The sequence below is a fragment of the Eurypyga helias genome, unplaced genomic scaffold, assembly GCF_000690775.1.
Source record: "Eurypyga helias isolate BGI_N326 unplaced genomic scaffold, ASM69077v1 scaffold10567, whole genome shotgun sequence".
NCBI lineage: Eukaryota > Metazoa > Chordata > Aves > Eurypygiformes > Eurypygidae > Eurypyga > Eurypyga helias.
This window is the reverse complement of record NW_010263683.1, coordinates 47,780-69,195: the sequence shown is the minus strand read 5'-3', so window position 1 is coordinate 69,195 and position 21,416 is coordinate 47,780. Positions and strand designations below refer to the sequence as shown.

The 21,416-nt window shown below is 42.0% G+C and overlaps 1 protein-coding gene across 1 annotated transcript in view; it reads right to left on the bottom strand.

Annotated features, from left to right (window-relative positions):
* ST5 (suppression of tumorigenicity 5) overlaps positions 1 to 21,416 on the bottom strand; it is a gene marked incomplete at its 3' end in the record, with an annotated part of 63,390 nt that overhangs the window by 23,444 nt on the left and 18,530 nt on the right. The window contains exons 3-6 of the mRNA XM_010156136.1: positions 18,613 to 18,749; positions 5,526 to 5,674; positions 2,613 to 2,828; positions 675 to 771 (exon numbers count right to left, since the gene is read on the bottom strand). Coding sequence (XP_010154438.1) covers positions 675 to 771; positions 2,613 to 2,828; positions 5,526 to 5,674; positions 18,613 to 18,749 — 599 coding nt within the window. The remainder of the gene's footprint in view (positions 1 to 674; positions 772 to 2,612; positions 2,829 to 5,525; positions 5,675 to 18,612; positions 18,750 to 21,416) is intronic.

Sequence of the window (21,416 nt, the reverse complement as noted above, 5' to 3'; positions counted from 1 at the left end):
ATTACAGCAACCGGTTGCACTCAATCCCCACCTGTGGTAGGCTACAGAGGGGAATGTGCCATTTGGAAAATGGCTTTTAACCCTTCCACTTCTTCAGACTTTAAATTTTTTGGAAAAAAGTTATGCAGCATTTGAGAAGTCAAGGAAGACTGGAGAGTTTTGTCTGTCTGGACAACATTTTCAATCACCAGAACTCACCAAACTGAGTGAGAGTAACATGCAAAAGTAACCTTATAAGATGTATTTCTGAGGTGTACTCACATTAAATCTCTATTCTGCTCTTACTACCAACATGGCCTGAATTTATTTTTGGCCCCTGCTTTTCCAGAGGCAGCCTCACAGTATGAGCTATATTCACACACCAGGAAAAAGTATGAATGAATTACTAGGTCAAAACTGTGAATTTTGGACAAAACTTACAGATGCAAATTACTGAAAAAGTGAACTAAGAAAGAAGCTGGATGAGTCTAGCTGACCACGGGATTAATAGGATTGACAATGCTGAGAGTCTCGGTTATTTTTAGCTCATCCCCATTTTCTCCTCCTGCAGACACAAAGTTATCACTGTAGGGGGAAGTTCTAAACAAAGTAGAGCCTGGGATAGACGTGGAGGAAAGAAGGAAATCTGCTAATCCTGTAACATTCAAATGCATTCACTGATGTTCGTGTCATACCTCGCAGGGACGCCGTCTCAATATTGGACATAGACAGTTTCTTCAACCGTTTTTTTCCTCTTTTTGCACTGTAGATGGAATTGATCCTTTGGACAAGCTGCATAATAAGAAATGAGGAATCAGGAAGATCAATCACTTTTCTGCCAGGAGACTTTTAATCTATCCAAACAAAGAATTTGATCATGGATGATAGGCTATCTGAACCCCCTAAAGACTTTACTATTTCAAAATGCATTTCTTACCTCTGTTATTTTGAATACCATTTGTTTGAATCACTTATTTTGAATCTCACTCATTTACCTATGCATATATTTAAAACAAAAATTTAACAACTGCGAAACCTAAATCCCATTTTCAAAAATCACACAGACATCAGTAATAAAAGCATTATGAGCCTGAGGGTTTGAAAGTAGCTGTTATCCCCCACCTTGCTCCTCTCTCTCTATGCTATCGTTTTTCTCTTCACTTGCACTGTCTCACTAACAGTGATCCATTAGCCATATCCAACTTGGCCAAACTCTCATGGAGATCATGTTCTTATTTGATATAAGCCAGGATCTTTCACTCCTCCGCTGTCCTGCTTGACCTGCCTCACTGGGGTAAGATACCTGCACTGCGGTGAGGAGAGCCCAGATGTTTAAAGCACTTGAATACTGCCTCACAAAGTATCACTGGGGTAGTACAGGACAGGAGTTTCTCAGGTTCAGGTTTTTCCCTCTAATAACTAACTTTTTCTCAATAAAAACCTGAGATTCTCCAGTAATATGTGATTCTAGGAGCTAGAGTGATCAGAAATAGAAATTATTGTGAGATTTATGATAAAACTATGAACATTCATATGCTGAAAACATAATTTCATATAAGGAGAATTTCTGTCCTTTAAATCCACAAAGAAGCAAAAAAAAAAAAAAAAAAAAGAGTTGTGCCAAACTTTCCAAGTTTTACTCAAAACCAAGGAGTAAGCTACTATGTAAGTTACTTTGTGGCTTCCTTCACAGATGTATGCTCATTTGTGCAGTAAAATAACACAATCCAAGCAAGTAAAAATACAGTCAATATTAATGATGTAAGATTAATTTCCTCCTTTCGTTTGTTTCCTGCTTAGACAGAATTTCACACTATTTGACAAGAACATAAAAATCTCCTGCTATTCACAGTATTTACAGCCATGTACTTTAAAATATGCTCTCTAATAAGAACAGGAAAAAGCAGAATATACAGTAAAAATCAACTTTGTTCACACGCCCAAAAATAGACATATCAGCAGTACTCCACCTCCCTCTGTTGCTACTGTACTAGGAAAGGTTTGTTCAGGCGGGGTTTGGTTGTTGTTCGGAGGCTTGGGGGTTTTTTTACACACCCCATTTTAAATTGGAAAAATCCTTGAAAAATGGAAAACTATTTTTTACTTCAAATCCATGAAGACAACAGGGTTATCAGGACGGGATGGGTTGTGAGTAAATGAAAGGAAACATATTAGGCCAATAATAGTTATTTTCCTGAGACCAGTAAACAAATGATGGGGGAAAAACCACTTCAGATGCTGCTGCACGTTCTAAATAATAATTGCTTGGCCATCACCCACTCAAAAGCATAAAGGTAGGTACACAACAATGCTCTGGCCCACAGAGCTTTAAGAAAAGTGTGGAAAACAGAACTGGCTTAAAATGAACTTTGTGCAAAGATGGTAATCACGTTTGCTACTTCTTGGATCAGAGCAGAGTTACCTACTTCCACGGAAAGGATTTTCACAGTATGGCTGTATGTAAAAAAGGAGTATGTCTTGGCTCCTGAGAGTTACTCTTTCTGTTTTGATCTCAATTTTCCTTTAGGATACAGAAAGTGCTTACAGTGATGGCTAAAGGCTGGAAAGAAATTTGCAAGCTCTTGCAGACAGGTGACCTATCTTCAGTGTAACCCTGATCACCCTGCCAGTACCTTTGGGATCCTCCTGGCCCGCCGTGTAGACAGCAGCTCGCTTGTGGTACTCAGGCTGTCCTCATTGAGGCTGGAAGGGGAGGAGGGAATGCCAAGCTGAGCCAGCAGCAGCATGTCATCGTGGCTGTGCCGCTTGGGCAGCCGTGGTAAGCGATGGCTCTTCCTTTCTGACCAGTTCCCGATGCGCAGAGACTGGCTGCTGGGCTTTGTAGGTAGCTGCAAGAACAAGAACAGCTTGAGCTCTTTGCCCCCCCAGTAACTCAGTGCACAGGTAGCTCTTTGTGAATGACTGGACGGCTACACAAGGACGTCACGTCAGGTGAGCCACTGCTCTGCGGGGTATGTGCAAAGAGAGGGTTTAAGGTCAAAACAAAGAGACAGAGGTCAATATCTAAGACTTTAAAGTTCAAAGAAAACAATAGCACTTTTGACTTTGGTGCATTTCCATGCATCCACAACACAACACATCTATGAGCCTTCAAACCTAATGCAAAGGCTTGGCTGACATCAGAACACTGACCCGATGGGCCTCATCCATCTCTTTCGCTTGCACCAGTAAGAACCAAGAGCAATTACACTACAGTTGCTATTTCATCCTAGAGAAAGAAAGTACAAAATCAAGCTTGCTGCATGTCCATGGTGTTAAATGTTTTAAGATTGCCAATGTGCAGAGGCCCGGTTACAGCTTTGTCCTGCATTCCCAAAGAATTCCCTTTAAAACACAACCTGTTATCGTTGCAGGAGGGAGGGAAAATCTCACTGACAGGGTTAAGCACCAAGTAACAGCTATCTTTAAAAAAGACTGAGGCTCTTGTGGAGCAGTCCTTCGAGCAGGGCTGCCCAGCTCCCAGAAAGGTTAATCTTCAGGCTGGCAAAGCTGGGTCCCTGCTTCCTCCTCCTCCCAAAAACAAATGCTGTAAGAAACTTAACCAGCATGTCTTGAAAAAAGGACTATTATGTCAAACAGCCAATATTCTATTAGCAGTATTGTGAGCTATAAACCTGCAGTAACAAATGTCCCATTCGTCCTACTTGGAGGGCTTAGCCATACAATCTGGGATTAAGGATAAGTGTTCCTGTATGTGTGGGGTTTGAATCACAAATACAATGTCATCAGTAACACTTTCTTTTTCGATGTGATAACTTCAAAAACTGAAAATAACAAACACTAAAGGAGAAGACACAGTGGGATTCAAAATGACCACAAGCCAGTATTTCTGAGGTCTCTGCTTACCACAGGATAGCATGCCAGGAAAATCTGCAGCAGTCTATACTTTAGATAAAGGAATTCTTTTTGGATATGATTTTAGAAAGCCTGCTGACCTTCTGCTCTCTTCCATCTTGTTTATCATCATCCATGACTGCAAAGTCATGTTGCTAATCTAACTATGTTGCTATGCTGGAAAAACTGGGTGATAAATTGTTGCCAAAGATGCCATTCTTCAGGAAATTGAGACTTTTTGATTTCTGGTCATTGGAGAATTACCCAGGCTCGTAGCTGACCTGCTCTTAGTGTCTCTTTGCTTTATATATCAGCACAATGACAGCACAATTATGGCAGGAATGACCGCCAGCAGGAAACTCCTGGCATCACTTCACCAAGAAGCTACCAGAATAAAGATAGCCCTGTTGCAAAGATAGCAGAGAGTACTTATTTAATAAGCAACTTCTCTAAGTCATTCTAATCTGTATATTCTTTGGTGACCCTGTGTAAAACAGAGATAGCGGACGCTATTGTACTATGGAACATACAGGGTTCCTAACCTAATGGTACAACCTGTTGGACACTCTAGATGTTACACAATTCCTGTTAACACAAAGCCAAAAATAATTGTTATGCGTAGCATGTCTCTCACTATGAGGTTACCTTCGAGGCTGCAGTTTCTGTTTCTCCTTACTCTGCCTGATTACTGCTTTCCACTTGTTCCCCTTTCAGTAGCTTTGCTGAAAACACCCCTGTTTCACAGATCATGTGCTAGGTGCATACTAGGAATCCTGGTGATACTTTCCTTGTCTCTTGGATTGTGATGCTCCCATGAACACAAAATAAGTGAAAGAAAATATATCCAGTTTTGTTCTAGGTCTCTTTGCAAGACCAAAATGTGAATTGTTGTGAACTCAAATATTCAACTGCAAATATTCTGTTGATTCAGTGCAAAGAAAAGGTTCCTTTTAAAGGCGTTTTGAATCTCAAAATTAAGTATGTGATGAAATTTATATATGTCCTTATGAACACAATGATCCCATAAACAACAAAGCAACCTGGCATTTCACAGCATTCACAATAAACAGACTGCTTTAGAAAATTCACCACAAAATCAAAAGTCTGCAGAGTCCCTGATCTTTTATTTTATGCTGTAACCACACTTCATACAGCCTTGTTAAATGCAAACACTCAGGTTTTTCTGATTATTGTATTATTCATTTATTTATGAGGGCATACTTGGCCTTCTCCATTTTACAATAAACCATGCCATGCTATGTACTTCACATGAGTGAAGTCACAACAGGCCTCAAATGACAATTACATGGGCAACATTAAGCAGCTTTTTCCCTCCTGCCCCTGCTAAAAGCCCAGCAGCCAACGTGGAAGCAATTCACAAAGAGGTGCAGCCATACAAACAATTTAGGGCCAGATTAAGCTCACAAACAAGCAGTGGAAGGATTCTGCTTAACCTCATGGGGCCGTAGCCAGCACAAAGAGCCACCCGCTCCTGCAGCGTAGCACTGAGAAGCCGAGCTACAGCTGCCAAGAGCACTCCCAGCAATGATTTACGCGTTTGGTCGCACGCTTTTTCCAGATACACTTTCTCATTCGGTACGGCCGCTCCTTCTCCTGTGCCATGATTGATTTTCTTGCAAAAGCTTTAAATAAGCTTCAAGCACAGAAGACTGGCGCTGTCACGCCGTTACCTGGGGAGGTGATGTGTATTTCCTGTCCTGCGGCGTCCACATCCTGTGCAAAGAATCTAGGGAATTCTCCGAGAGCTGATGGGATTTTCGGCCTGCATGACGTCCTTTCAGCTCCACGTCCTCGTACGGGTTTTCCTTGGGTGACTCGCCTTCTCGTTTGTTTTTTTTTTAAAGAAAAGAAAAACAGACAGGAATGCAAAGTTAAAAAAAATAAAAATCATGTGAACCAAGTGAAAGGCTTTTCTAAAAGCTCCTCAGCTTTCAGCATGACTCATCCCTCTAGCTGCAGCTGGAAGTATTTGGAGGAGAACTTGGCTATGAGGTCAACAAGTTTCTTTGGGTTTTTTTACTGCCTTTTTTTTTTTTTAAATAAGATGCAAAGATTTCACAAGACGTGCTTCTGAGCATCTGCAGCTGTGGAAAATTTATTGATATATAAAAGCTAAGGCACAAAACTACTTTAAAGTGTATCAGTAGATTTTATAAATCTATAGCAGCCATTCACAGGGTGAAATGAATAGTAATAAGTAACTGTTCTCAACATACCACCCTTACATACAATAGGACAATATTTGCTGCTACCTTCCCTTCTCTCTTCCCCTGAGAGAAGGCAAAAAAACCACCTCAGCTCAGCAGTGCCAAAGGGAAGACTGGAAAATGCAAAAGATGAGGGAAGAATGTCTGTCCTGACCATATTGCATCCTCAAAGTGTGCTTTAAAACACATCATTAATTCAAATTAAGCAGCTATTAATTTCAATTTATGTAGAATTAGTATCCCTGTGAAGGAAAGTAATCCTGCCAGTAATATACAGAGGCTTGAACAGTTAATCACTAAACATGACATAAATGAAAAATACATCAAAAAGCAGACTGAAATCTTTGAATTTTTAGCATTTGAAAACTAGAAACAAAATTTATAGTACAAATTTCAGTGAGATCCAATACCCTTTGGCAGCCTAAGGACCAGTGGAACAACTCACCATCTTCTGAAAACATCTGAACCCTCTAAACTTCTCACTGAACTAAGAAGTATGAAGAGGAATGAGTGGCATCAGTAAAATGAACATTTTGTATCCACTTCTTCAGATAATTCATAATCAGCAACTGGTTTAGAACTTCAGGTTTTTTGAACACAGGGTTCTTCCAGTTTTCCAACCAACTTCTAGAGAAAATCATCCCCAAAAAGTGATCTACTCAAATTCAAGCCTTGAAATTGCAGAAACTTGAAACATGCAGGAAGTTTAAAGCTTTTGAACCAACTTTCTTCTGGATTTCTATGTAAATATCCATCTAAAATTAATGGGTTTAGTACAATATAATTGCAATACAAGCTATTAAATTGAAGAAATTCAGATTTTACTACATACTGTATCAATTAAGAATTGAGGCCAGAAAGCTATAGCATACTCTGTTATTCACACTGTTACAGAAAATGCTCACTGCTCCTACAGAGATGACAAGTTAAGGCATAGGCGTTTTCAGTGAGAGCAATGCCTGGATTAATACCCAGTTCGTTTGACTACCATTTTTTTTTTGTTCTAGACAGAATATTACATTTCCTCATTTTACAAAAAAAAACAAATGTAGTTTGTGCTTCCTACTTCACTGTGAAGCCAGGAAGCATGAGACTGCTTGATTCATCCATTATAGCGGTAAGAGGTTTCGCTTAGGAAGTTCACATATCCACAATACACGAAAAAACACAGTTTTCTTCGATAGTGAATCATCAGATTTCTAGTTAAGCATAAGCCGAAGAGTGAATGTTTTATCTTTGTATAATTAGAAGCCTGGATAACTGCTGCTTTGAAGAATGTTTGAATTGGCAATCACAGCTTATTATTTCATCCAGAAGGAATCTGATTGCAGAGGCTGCACTGTCATCATAGTCAACCCGCATGCCACATGGAAAGAACACCTTCAGGTGCGTGGGGTACTTAGAAGAAAGACCTTTTGATTAATGCAACGAACAGGATAAATCCTAAGCAACAAATATTGCCACAAAAATTTAAAGCTACAAATGTCCTGGGAGGACTATAGAATTGATTGATTCTTGCTGCAGGAAGAAAAATAAATAGATATTGCACATTAATTCTGTTACTTGTGAACTCTATTGTTTTGACAATCATAGCAGCAATAAATGGTCAACTTTGCAAAACACCGTTGCTTCCTCACAGCTTATTGGATTATACTAGTATCATAAAATTTCTTGTAAGCCCAAGTCAAGTATCGGTCAAGCAAGCATTTTAGAATGGATTAACAGATTTCAAAATACCCAGCTACATTAGACAGTGCTTAAACGTATGCTTCCTTGTAAAAAAAATTGTTACTACATTAGTCTGCATAGTATCCATACTCCTGAGAAGAAACAAGCCCATCAGTTGAAAAAACCACTGTTTCAAAATGTAAAGCATTTAAAAGTTTTAGGGTGATTCTTTTTCCAAGACATAACATAAAAACAGAATTGCTTGAATCCAGTTAAACTCAACACTACTAATGTTGACCTAAAATATTCAGTATAGAAACAGACCCAGAGAAGTCCTGGATGAGAGGCAAGGGATGAGCAAGGAACCATGAGCAGAAGCTGCTTTTCTGACTCAGATTATCTACCAAAAGAAAGCTCAGGCCAAATTCCTCCTCGGTGTAATGTGGAGGTCAGTGGAGACACCACAGGATTTTAACCCTTTCCCTGGAGCTGTGAGAGTTTCTTCAGATGACTGGCTTGCTGTTCAAGAATAAACTTCCCCACCAAATCTCTGATAATGAAGTAGTCTGATCAACCTGAAACAACATGATTTTGCTGATTTGCCATTCCAAACTAGTATTTGGTTCATTCAGTGAACTAAAAAAGATCATTTATTTGTCTAGGTCTTCAGCACTATTCAAACCTTAGACAACCAACATTTTCTAGTATATATGCTCACTCTGGTGGACGAGCCCAAAAGACCAGGTACACAAGAAGAGCACTGGGCAGCCCATACAGACTGGTTTCTGGGTGCCAAGAGTAGGAAGGACAAGTGACAAGAAACCCAAGACGGCCACCAAGCTAGAAAGACGTGTGAGAGTACTCAGAACTGTCTTAGAGCAGCATTTAATGCTAACACTCTGCACTGTGACTCCCTTCCATGGCAGAAAGACCTGGGCACTGATGGCCACCAGAAGGTGTAGGTCCCACACTGGAGCAAGGCACTGCAGGAGGACTGTGGTGGTGGCTGCTACTACTGCTGCAGCACAAAACTGAGGAAAGCTTCCATATAGCTGGGCTGGCTCAGAGATTTGCAGCTTTGGTCTCTGCATCTCTCCTCAACACCATCGATTCTCTAGTCTCAAAACCCAGACATGGAACATTCACAGTCTTCAAGCTGCAGTGCTTTTGCATTCATTTGGATTTGCTGCAAAAGGAAAACACATTTACAATGAAAGAGCAAGGAAACATCCCTGCTCCTTCCATATGGATATGTCTAGTGGAAGCAAAAAGGAGAAACATTATGCAGTATAGAGGGCAGGCTTGTCTCAATGAGGCTGATCCAACTGCCACACATGACAAGAGCAGACTATTGCCGACTTGAAAGGAAGCTGAATCAGACCCCCAGAATATGAAATAGCAAGCCTTTGGCAAATACCATCTCTAATCATCATCCCTGCTTCCAGATCAGTTCCTTTTATAACCTTTTTTTTTTTCAAGTTTCCCATTCTTGAACTCTTCATAACAAACTGCTGAGTTAACATAAGACATTTATCTACACGGCATTTATCTTCCGAAGATCTCACAGGCAATTTAATGATTGGTCCATAGGGGAAAAAAAAAAAAGAAAGAAAGATATAATAACCAACGATTTTCAGAAAAGTCCTGAGGAATGCAGCGCCTTGGGCTTAAGCTTCCTCCAGCGGTTGCAACTCCTCACTCCGTGTTGCTCTGCGAGTCAGCCCCACTGAGTCCTGAGGCAGCACACAATGTTCCTCTGCTCAGTCTCTCACACGTGGCAAATGGGAAGCAGAGGCAGACTCAGGAAGCCTGTCTCACGCTGAGAAAGGAGTGACAAGTAAGGCTGGGGGAAGGGGGGAAATGCAGGCAGACACTTCTCTACAAATGGCAGAAAGCAGGGGAATGCATCATTTCTAGATGGGCGAAATAATTATCAGAGGAATTAAGTGATTCACTGGGTGCTGATTATAGCTCCTGCCTTTTGCACTGCCAGGAAGAGGGAAGAATCGAACAACAGGTATACAGTAAGGGAAAGGGCTCATCAACTTGTCTTAACTTGGGGCCCAAATTAGGAGCCAATGTTTGCAGAGGTGATACTGTCTCCAGAGGGTGATGCTGAGTGCCCCAGCTAGGAGCCCACTGCCTTCCCCGCTGGCTGGTAGAAAGCCCAGGCTCCTGAGCTGTACATCTGAGTCAGACAGAGCCAGCACCTCACAAATGACAGTGTGTATTTCCTGCACACCACGGCATGTGCACAAAATATAGGGCAATTAATGGATCTTACATTATAAGAAACTGGGAGATGAAAGGTTCAGCTGCCATCCCAGGAACAAGTTGGCAAAAACAGCACATACATCCAGAGGCAAGGAGCTGGAAATAATGGCAATAAAGGGGCAGGAAAAGAGGCCCAGACAGGCAGAATCAGGACAGAATAACAGACAAGTAGAAATACCCCAGTGAGCAGACTGTTAAGAACCTCTGGTGCTTGTGGCACCTATCCCCCCAAACTTCTGCAGTGTTTCTGGAAGAGTCACAAGGTGCCACATCAACTCCTTTCCACATATAATCCCTCTAATAGCATCTAAACATCCTTGAACTACCTTTTCTGCCCTCTGCCGATGACCTGTGTTCAGTTATACAGCCCAATTCATCCAGCTCATGCACATTTGGAGCACCCAAGCCCTTGCAGAAGATGAAAATAAAATACAACTGGGCAAGGAAGAAGCAAGCAGAGAAGGGGGGTTGGGGAATTCTGCTTTTGCTTCCCTTGAAGAGCAGGTATGGGAATGAGCCTCTGAGTGCAAGCACTGCATGAGGGAACAACACAGGTTTCAAGTGCTGTGCAGACCTACAGCTCCCCAGCATCTCCAGGCACTTAAGTCCAAAGAACTGCTCAGTGGTGAGAATCCAGGTGCATTCTGCATGTGCTTTACTCGTTCATTTTATTCATAAAATTACATAAACGCAGATTCACACCACCAGTGCTGGAGGAAAACTCAGCCACTGGGATGTTTACAAGCATGTTCAGATCAAATGGATGAAAACCACAAAATCTCAACACTCTCATAAAGAATCTGAGGTTAGATCTTTAGGACATAGATGAGCTCTTTCAACATCAGAAAAGTTGCAACTGTGCATCTCAGCTGAAGAATTTACCCCAGGAATCTGTAGAAAGATGAACTATTTCAATATCAAATTACAGCTAAGAAACATTATAACTGCTTTGAAAAGCTATTGCTGAACAGTTCTAAGTTACAGACCATTACTTGCTTCTTATAATTCTACCACCCAGTGTGGCTCAGTACCACATTGTCAGAAAAGTAGTAGAGTATCTGCAACATGCAGAGTGACAAGTCTAAAATATTGTCAGCCTTCTGAGCCCTGGTCCATGGAGTTTGTAGGCAACAGCCTGCACTTTCTGAACTTTTCCAGTTTGTCTTTGCCTTGCAATATGCAGACGAAACACTGCAGATACTTTCGGCTCTCTGCTACCTCTGCAGGGACTGCAAATCTTAAGAGCTGTAATCATAACAAAGCATTAGATAGAGAGGAATTAGCATGGCTGATAAATGAAATTTGACCCCCAAAAATCATCCATTTAACACTCAGTCCAAAAACCATGTGCATGAAAACATCTGATGAGCAAGTGTTAGCACGGTACAGCACCAACATGCCTAAAGTGCTTGCAGAGGTTTAACCCTGCTGACTTCAGCGCAGTCTCTGGAGTCAAACTAGGATTTGGGAAAGCAATCTCATGGTCGTTTTACTCTATTTTACTAACCTGCAGCGTCGACGAGAAATCCAGGTGATAAAGCTGACAAGAGTCTGTCAAAAGGGGCTATAGTGAATGGTATAGCTGTGAGAGAGACTCCACAGAGAAAAATGGGGATCTAAATAAATCATGAGATTATTATTAAAAATAACTGAAATCCACGTCTCCCAGTATAGCAACAAAGCAGCAGGCTGATCATCGATAGGATGAGAGGGCTAGAGTGTTTGGCCTTTCTTTGACAGGCCCATATGGATACTGTTTGATTTAAAGTGCTCTGGCTGCCATAACCCTACAGTGCCTACTATTAAAATTGCCACTATTATACTTTCCAAAAATTCACATGCTTTTTAGACTGTGAGAGGCAGACTGGGGGTGTGGAAGTAGACAGGAACATATGTTTCCCTGATCACTGCCTGCACCATCATTTTGTATCAATCCTAGCTCTGTCTTTGCTAGCAACTATCCAGAGACCTCCTGGTAAGAGTCTGTCTCAAAACCCAGCACGCTTTCACAGAAGTAACTAGCAAGTGCTGCTGGAAGAGGTGCAATCTCTCCAAGTTTCCTTCAGCCTCACAGCAGTCCAGCAATTCCAGTTTCCCCCCAACCCTTTCGATGTGAGATGATATGTGAGACAATAATGCAATACGAAAGCACGACAGCTGATAATGTGGCATGTGATGATGGGATTTTACTGGAAAGATGAGCTTGCTGTCTTTTTAAACCTTTTTCCACATTTACTGGAAGAACTTTGCAAATGTTCTAATTTGAAAGCAACGTCAAGCTGGAAGGAACATCTTCCAACTGGAGCTCAGTCATCGTTTCTGCAGCTCTTGGCACACACAGTGGAGGGTTCACTAAAGCAGCTAAATCATCCTGTTTGTTACATGACATGCACTACCTCCAATTTGCATCAGAATTCAAACCAACTAATCGTTTTAGGAGAAACGAGGTGCCTTACTAGGAGGGATAAAGGGTGTGACGCAATGTTCTGGACCCCACAGGGAAGACTGAGCCACCGACATTCCCTCCACACTCAGGATCCTGCTCATAGGTCCACACCTGCCTATTTTAACTGCTCAGGCACCCACCTAGGTTAGGCTGCCCTGACACTGCACTTAACAATGCTGATTTGAGACTTACTGCTCCAGCACTTCTCTTCTGAGTTCTGATGTGCTGGGAAGCAGCTCAGAGAACCAGATCCGTCTGTTCTCATCTCTCTGGAAAAGACTGTACTTACCCAAGCACAACAACAACCTGGCCCTCACTGATTTCACGGAGAGATGACTGCACCAAAAGTAGGACATTTTGATTCCTGAATGATTACCTGAAACTTGTATACAAGACTTATGTGGATATGATTTTACTCAACCCACACACACACACCTTTTCTAGGCCTGGTACCAATCTGACAGGCTTAGGACTTCATAATGATTTATTTTTCACTCAACTCTCTGACTGTGAAGAAGGCCCATGCAAACCCAGATCTAGTTATTCTATTATAGTGAAGAAGTAAACCGGAAGCTGATTCTCCCAAAACTGAAGTGAGATACTCAAATGTACAGAGGAAAACAGCTAAACAATTGTGCATAACTACACTGCTTCACTTTTCAGTCAATTGTAACAATCCTTTCTCTTGCCCAGGTTATCTGTGATTTGTTAACAGCTACTCCAGCTGTCCAGGTTCACATTCCAGCTGCTGGAGTCTCCTTGAGAAGAGCATTTCCTCAGTCAGTGGGTATTTGATGGACTCCATCTTCCACAGTATATCCTAAAATGTCAGCTGAAAATCTACCTGCATGTAATGAGCCCCATACTGCTGACTACATCAACCGCAAGGTTAGAGACACACGTGGCCTAGTGATCTGCACAGCACTGGGACCTGCCACCAAGCAGCTCCAACACAAGCTTTGACACCTATCACGCCATTGGCACGCACCTGACTTCTGGCATAGATCAGGCCTGGCTACACATGATTGGCATACGCTGGTGTCCCCAGACTTTGTGCTCCTAAGGACTCTGCTACCAGTGAAACATGAAAACTCCCCCAGGCAGTAGCAGACAATGTTCCTCCTCAATGGGACTTGATGGAGAGGACTACACTAAAATATCGAGCAAATTTGACAGATCTATGCGCTTGGAAAAGGCCTAGCAGGAAGCCCGTCAACCAACACAGAGGAAGAGCTAAAGTCACCCTAAACCAGGGGGCACACACCAATGCATGTGGCCGAGCCAGACAGAACATGGGTTTGTCCGCTCCAACCCAGCACGGTGGGCACTCAAAAGAGCTCCAGCCACAAAATCAAGCCAGCCTTGTCCCAAAGAAAAGCACAGCCTGATCCCAGCCCGGGACTCCAAAAGAGGGTAATTCACGAGCCTTGTCTTTCATGTTAACTAACAGAGTTCTAAGAGTGTTTTGGACCGTTGCAATTCAGTGAGCAGGCACCAGTCTCACATGTGAGCCAGTCAGACAGAATGGGAACCTTACTGGGACAAGACCTCTCCGCACTAATATACATGGCTCAAATAAACCCATTCTTACACAAACTGATCATCTTATTGCACCAGGAGATAGTAAACCCATTAGAAGATGAACAATCTGATACTCTAACCCCGGGCTATGTGCTGAATAATTCACCTACAACTTCAAAACCCGCAGAGAAGCAAGAAACCCTGTTAGTCACAGATCTTCAGGATCAGGAAAAGTCTTTAATCACTTTAATTCTTCTTGGGGAAAAAATATATTTTAAAGGAGGGCCAGGCATCCATAAAAGCAAATGGATCTTGCTTAAATAGGGCAGATGGAGTTGTGCAACATTAAATTAAATATTCTCATTCTATGATGCAACATGCACAGCCCAGCTGAGCAATGTGTTTCCTACACATCTACATAGTGTCCTCTTAGAGTAAATCCCCACCTGTTCTACTGTGTCAAGAGCTCTGAGGAGTTACAGAGTAAGGCAGCTTGCCTTGCCAGAGATTTCTTCCACTATATTTAATTTGTGAATTGGGAATGCAATTTCTTGTACAAACACAAAATATAATTTACATGTTTAACCAGATTTTCTCAAGTGAACCTTAATATTGTGCCCTTGACTTTGCCTTCACTTTATGCATTCAGCTTTTTTTGATGATGATAACAAGTGCTTCCTTCTAGATGTCAGGTGAAAAATGCCTCAAAGGCACCAGAGGTTGAATAACAATATTCAAATATCTCAACTGCATTTAAGGAAACGGACTGGAAAACTGAAACCGTATGGTACATATGACAGGAAATACTGTTGTCCACAAACACAGCAGAAGCAACCGTCTCAGACATCTCTTAATGCTATGATGGTTTCTTGAATTTGCACAAAGCCAAGCATGGTTTCCCCAACTGGATTCATAAAGCCACATCAATTTTAGTCTGATTAAAGACTCATTCAAAACCACAAGAAGCAAAACAATGTTAAGTTTACTATGACTGCCACATTCCTGTGAGTGCTAGTACTGAAGATGAATGAAGTCCACATGGTTCCTTGCATATGGAATACAGCTCTGATTAATATTAGGAATGTGCACCCCTTTATACAACTGCTTCTTGATTAATGCCGAACGGATTGCTATGTTCCAATCTAATATCTGTCTTGAACTTAATATGTGGAAATTTCATTTTGAAGTGTACCAAAAATGTTAGAAAATTAAACAAAGTGTCTGGTTCATGATGTCAGTGGATTTCAAAGCACAATCACTTTTGGTCTTAATGTGCCTTGCCTTAAAACTTTTGTCTTTTTTTTTTTTTTTTTTAAAGTCAGCTCTCAAAAGAACATAAACCAGCCATAGCGGTTCGTCAGTGTCCTGGTCATTAAAGAAGGAAACAGTGTAAGGACACCAGGAGAGAGACAAAGGTTTAGTGTGTGTGTGCATCAGATGATGAAGTCATGTAGTAAGCTCAAAACCAGTGACTCTAGTCCCAGCATTTATGTGCCTAGAAGCTGTATTTTGATCACTGTACTAGTCTAAAGCACGGTAGCTTGTAGATGTCTAACATTAAATATGCTTTGTAGAAGATAGCCTCTGATAGATAATTCACAACTTATCCAGAGCTCTCCTCTGCTTTCCAGTGAGGGAGAAACGTCCTGCTGAGGAGCACCAGGCTGGGGGACGCAGTGACAGACAGGAGACCTGAGCTGCTGTCCTGGGGAGCCTCAGCAAACTGAAGGAACAGCTCGACAAGAACTTCAGGAAGTTTAGAAATGCCAGATGCAGTCCCACACGTGGGTCAGAATAACTCTGTGACAGTATGTGCCGGGGCTGACTGGCTAGGAAGCAACTCTGCAAAAAAGGGGCTTGGGGTCCCAGTGAGCACCAAACGAGTACAAGGCAGCAGTGTGTACCTGTGGCAAGGAATGTCAACAACACCTTGGCCTCCATTAGCAAGAGTGTGGCCAGCCAGTCACGGGAAGTGGTAATTCTATTTGGCCCTTGCAAGGCCACATTTGGAGTAATCACAGTACCAGAGAGACATCAACAGAGTGGAGATAGTCTAGAGCAAGGCTACTAGACTTGGCTGGGGGCTGGAGAATACAACATAAACAAGAAAAGGTTGAGAGAACAGGGACTGTTGAACCAAGAGATATCAGGGGGAATGACCTAACTGCTGTCTTCCACTACCGAGAAGGGGGTACAGAAAAGATGGAGCCAGATGCTTCTTAGAGGTACATGGTGAAAGGATGACAGACAACAGTCACAAATAGCAACAGGGAGAATTCTGACTGGATAGAAAGAAAAATTCCTTCACAGTGATATCAAGAAAAAATTCTTCTCAGCGAAGGTTAAGCAGTGGAGCAGGCTGCAGAGAGGGGCAGTGGAACCACCCTCCTCAGATATTTTAAAAACTCAACCAGACATAGCCCGGAGCAACCTGATCTAACTGTGAAACTAGTCCTGCTCTGAGCAGTGGTTGGATCAGCTGACTCCACAATCCCTTACAACCTGATTCTTTTTTTTTTATGATTCTGTCTTATGCTAGAGTGCTTAGAACATTGCTCAAGATTTACAGCCTTTTTTCTCATCTCTTAACATTTACTTGCATTAAAAATTTTAATTCTACAGGGGGCAGGGTGGGAGGGGACTTTATTGAGTTTATTTCTACAGTAATAATGTTTTAACTACCTATAAGCTTTTAGGGAGGCAGGAGATGCAACGATGTATAGACAAAACACCCACCACCTTCAGGGCAACTGTTTGAAAAGAAAACCCAAAGCAGCAGTGACAGAGTCCTTTACAGCTTTGAAGCAGATGTAAATCTATAAAATAAACTCAGTCTTACAGACACCTGGTCTGCATGAGTACAAATGTGCTACTCAGAGACTGGGGTCTAGAACTACTGGTATAAATTATGCAGATGTAATACACAAAACTACGATAGTTTCTTTAAAGCCGGAGATCAAACTACTCTGGCTTGTCTTTAATCACGCTTGACAGTTTATAAGAATTATACTGATTTGGCATTCTCCCCACGCTGCCTGTATTGAATGAAGTGCTTTGGAAAGGGGCTGTTAAAAGCAGTACAAAACAATGAAGTTCTGTGTTGTCCCACAGATCTGAAATTCTGCATTCTCTTCCCACTGCCCTGCCAAAATGCCCAAACTGTAATCTGCAGGGAGCTGGCTGATAGTTCCCATGAGTTGGAAGAGCCCATTATGATTTTGTTTTATTGAATGCAAGATATCTTGTTTGAAGAAAGCTTCTTATTTTATTTTGATATTCAACAAACCAAAGCAAGAAAAGAAGCATTACCACCTAGCATCTGGCAGCATGTTGACAGGTCCTGAGCAAAGATAAGCACTGTAATTAATGCACAATGCATTTTCAAGTGTGAAGTGCATGGTGGTCTGACTGTTCAGGGAGAAGGCTGATGATCATATATGGATGGCCTCCACAGAAAACATTTTTTAGTACCTACATAAGCTCTCATTTTTATTAACAGACACTGAACAGCAGCATTTTTTTGTGTTCTGAAAGCAGTTTTTTGAACATCTAGAAGGAAAAAAATGGAAAGAGTAAATTCCTGTTATCACTGAGGCTGACAAGCCAGAGACAGAATTTGTGCATGAGGACAAACAGCCCTAAGCTGCAATTTGTGGCCACCATTCCTTGCTGTGTCAACTGATATACACCAAGAGTTTTGTTCTATCGTTTTTGTTTGCCCTTCAAACATTTGTAAGCAGTATTAGACTGCCTCTGGTCCTGTTTTTACCAGACTAAACAAGCCCAGCTTGTCAGTGTCTCTTCAGAGGATGTGTGCTCTAGGGTCCCTGACTATCTTGGTAGCCCTCCAGTTTTCAGTAGATAAAGATTCATTGTCCAAAGTAAAATGAAGTACCCTTTGTATCTGTTGTAATAATACAACACTGAAAGAGTTAAAAACAATGCAGATATTCATCACTGGTGTGGAAAATCTGTGCTCTGAAGGGCTGCCCAATTTTCTATAATTATAATAACTTTTTTGATGTTAAAAGAATGTATGCATAGGCCATATATTTCCTTCTAAGACCAAAAGAAACATGTTTTTCTTGTGAAGCTTAATCAAAACAGTGTTTTTGTTGCACATTCCTGATGGCTCTATAGCTAAAGGAAATTAATTTTTCTTTAACCAGCAACTGGGACCGAGGGGTGACCAGGATTGGTGCTACAAACAAATGCTCTGGAGCAGTCCACACAGGAGTCCGGAAAAGCTCCGGCTGACTATACAAGGCCTGTGAGGTTAATTTTGCTATTAGACAGTTCTGTAACCTCGAGACAGAGTTCAGTTCTTTACATTTTTACACCACTCAAGGCTTCAAGCCCAGGCCTTGGTAAGAAAATGGTTTGGTTCTTAAGAAACATGGCAAAAAGCTGACCAAAAAGTTTGTTTCCAATACCACCTGATGACGTCCCAAAGAATCAAGACCTCCTGCATGCACACTGAGAGTTATGTTTGCATGCATAAAACCCATTTACGCTCCATTTAATTTCTCTTCACTGACATCATGGAATGTTCTTGCACAGGGCATGTGTTCAACAATACATGGTCTGACCACAATATCTCAACATCCCACTGTGAGCCGATGTACTGCAACAGGTTCTTACCTACAATGTCTTCATAGGCATTTTCTTCTAAAGTGCTCTTGGATCCAAATTTATGCTGGCTCTCAGTCCCATTTTCAGTTGGGGAGGGAGGGTACAGGGACTGCAGACTGGATGCATCCTCAAACTCAAAGGATTTTCTGAAGTTTAAAACAATAAGTAATTAGTAACTGGCATGCAAAATTGCTCAAACACATAGCTGAGCATTGTTTGCTAAGAAATATATAATAAATGACCAAAAAAACCCAAATTACACATTGTGCTTTAAAGACTAACTTACGGAGGACCACAGGTCCTGTACTCAGCAGTTTTTAGTCTAGCAATCCGTGACACTTATGAGGTTGGAAGAATTGGTATCCCCATTATGCAGACAGGGAGAAAATACCAAGAATGTATGATATTTTTCAAAAGTTACAGAGTAAGTTAGCAGCACAGTCCTCAGATTAGAAACTGCTTTGCTCTTGCCAGGGGCCCCAGAAACATGTGGCCATCTTTCCTCAAGAAAAAGACATTTCTCTGGAATGTGTTCATCCCATGGTTGCTCTGGGAGATGTAGCCCTTGGTTTGAAAACACTCACATGTCTTCAACCTCTAGATATGCTCCCGCATAAAGGTCAGTGTACAAATGCCAGAGGCAGACTCATGTGAAAGTCAGCCATTGCGCTTGCACACCCTGCACCAAGCTCTGGCAGCAAAGGACAAAGCACAGAGGAAGTGAAGGCTCTCTGGGATAGACGAGCAGCCCAGGCTGAGGGCATGAATGCTCAGGCTTTCTGGCAGGAAGGTAAGGGGCAATTGGGTCAGATGAACCCACACAACCTGTCTCCCACCCACGTACTCGAAGGAGTGGCGAGTCACCATCTCTCACCCACTCCTGTCCCAGTGCTGCTGAGCAGCTCTGGGTGAAGAGAAGCCCAAGCCTTCCCCATTCTCCAGTTTGCCCAGCACTTCTTCACTGAGGTAACATCTACACTTGTTGGGGGGTACATGGTTTGCATTGCCAGCTGTATGAGGGTTGCAATCATTTGATTGATTTAGGGCTGAGGAGGAAATGGTATGAAAATTGGGCTCAGAATTATAAATCCTGGGGTGCTATATGGCTTGCAGAGACCGTGCTGATGCCCATACTTCACTCATTGATACCCAAACTAGATTAATGGTAAATCATCCTGCCCTCAACCCCCTTTCCTCTTCTCCCAAGCTGGAGTGAAATACATGTCAACAGCATATCCATATGGCAGTGTCTCACGAAACATGCTTCAGCCTGTTAATTGGCTCAGAAGTATCCCTACAGGCAATACAGTAACTATCGTACAGACACTGCATTGACAAGAGCATTTCTTATTGCTGGGGCAGACTCATGGGTCTGGGGCAGGCTTAGGAGGCCCCTCTCTCCTTTCTGTAATCTTAAGAATAGTCAGGTCCCTGTTACACACATCAGGACCATGGTAGAAACAAGCATTGCAGTACAGATCCAGACATCCGCTCCTCCACACACAGTTATAAAAGATCCTTAGACACTGAGGACAGACCTGTTTATGAAATGAGACTTTCTAAAGCAGTTAAATATCCAACCCTCACAGATTTCAAGGAAACGCCGCAATGCAGTGACAGTGCTTAGAACCACGGAAATGGTTTTGTGGACTGGCACTCAGCTGTGGTCCATGTGTCCCACACCTGTGCCACTCCTCTCCCACACTGTGTCTGTGCCAGAGGATCTCCAATCACCAGGGAACATCTAGCTCACAGCAGTCTAAATTGTAGAAGCTACCATGGGCACCAGGTCCTCTGAATACAGAGGCTGTATGCTAGCAGGCAAATATGAGAGACTTTCTCCATTTTATTATAATGTTGAATTAGCCACCACAAAGAAAACCAGTGTTTTCAACCAAAATATTAGAAAAAATATCCACAGTCCATTTTCATGACATTCTGGTGAGTGCAAACCACATGTATATTCGATCTGAAACACACAGCCACAAGCTGTAAACATAATGAATTATGTCTGTTCTCAAAATCAGAACAGTTCAGAGACTGAGATTTCAGTAACTAATATTCACAAAATACTGTCATTCTTGGATGACTGGTAGAGTCAGAAGTGCTTTGTAAATGCTGGAATTCTTACTGTAACTCAGGGAAAAACAGTAGCAAAGACAACAAAGTTGAGATTTTATACAGGATTTCCACCCAGCCTTGAGGTCAGCTGGCAAACCTGTGATTTTAGGAGGTTGACTTAAACTTACTTAGATCATCATTAACCAGAATAAGTCCAGAGAAATCATTAAACTACAGCAGGATAAAGCTGTTACAGGCAAATGGAAACCTACCCTACACACTGTCAAACTGATTTGGAAGCACCATCAGGTACACCTGATAACACAGTAAACCCTACAACTTAGACTCCACTAATCACAACTCCAATCGATAAATATTGCTTTTGTTTGGGGCTCGTACCTACCAGCCTCCCCCACGGCCCCATTGCTGAACTGTGCTGTTGTCTAACCCCACTCTGACGGGTGACTGGACCCACAGAACTGCAGGTGCAAGCATGAACCGTACGTCATCCTGAGAGACGTTTCAAAACTTCATCTCAAAAACCCATTGTAACAAACTACAGCGGTTCTTAGAGGACTTGTCCCAAACTCACTGTGAGTGTTTACTCGGAGTTTACTGACTTTATGTAGCCGCAGTGATTCTATGCAAGAATTGCCTCCTGTCATTCATTCCTCTCCACCACTCACCCAAGACCATTTTACCACTTGCCCCTTAAGTTTCCACTAAAGGCTTTTATAGCAGAAAATGTAAAT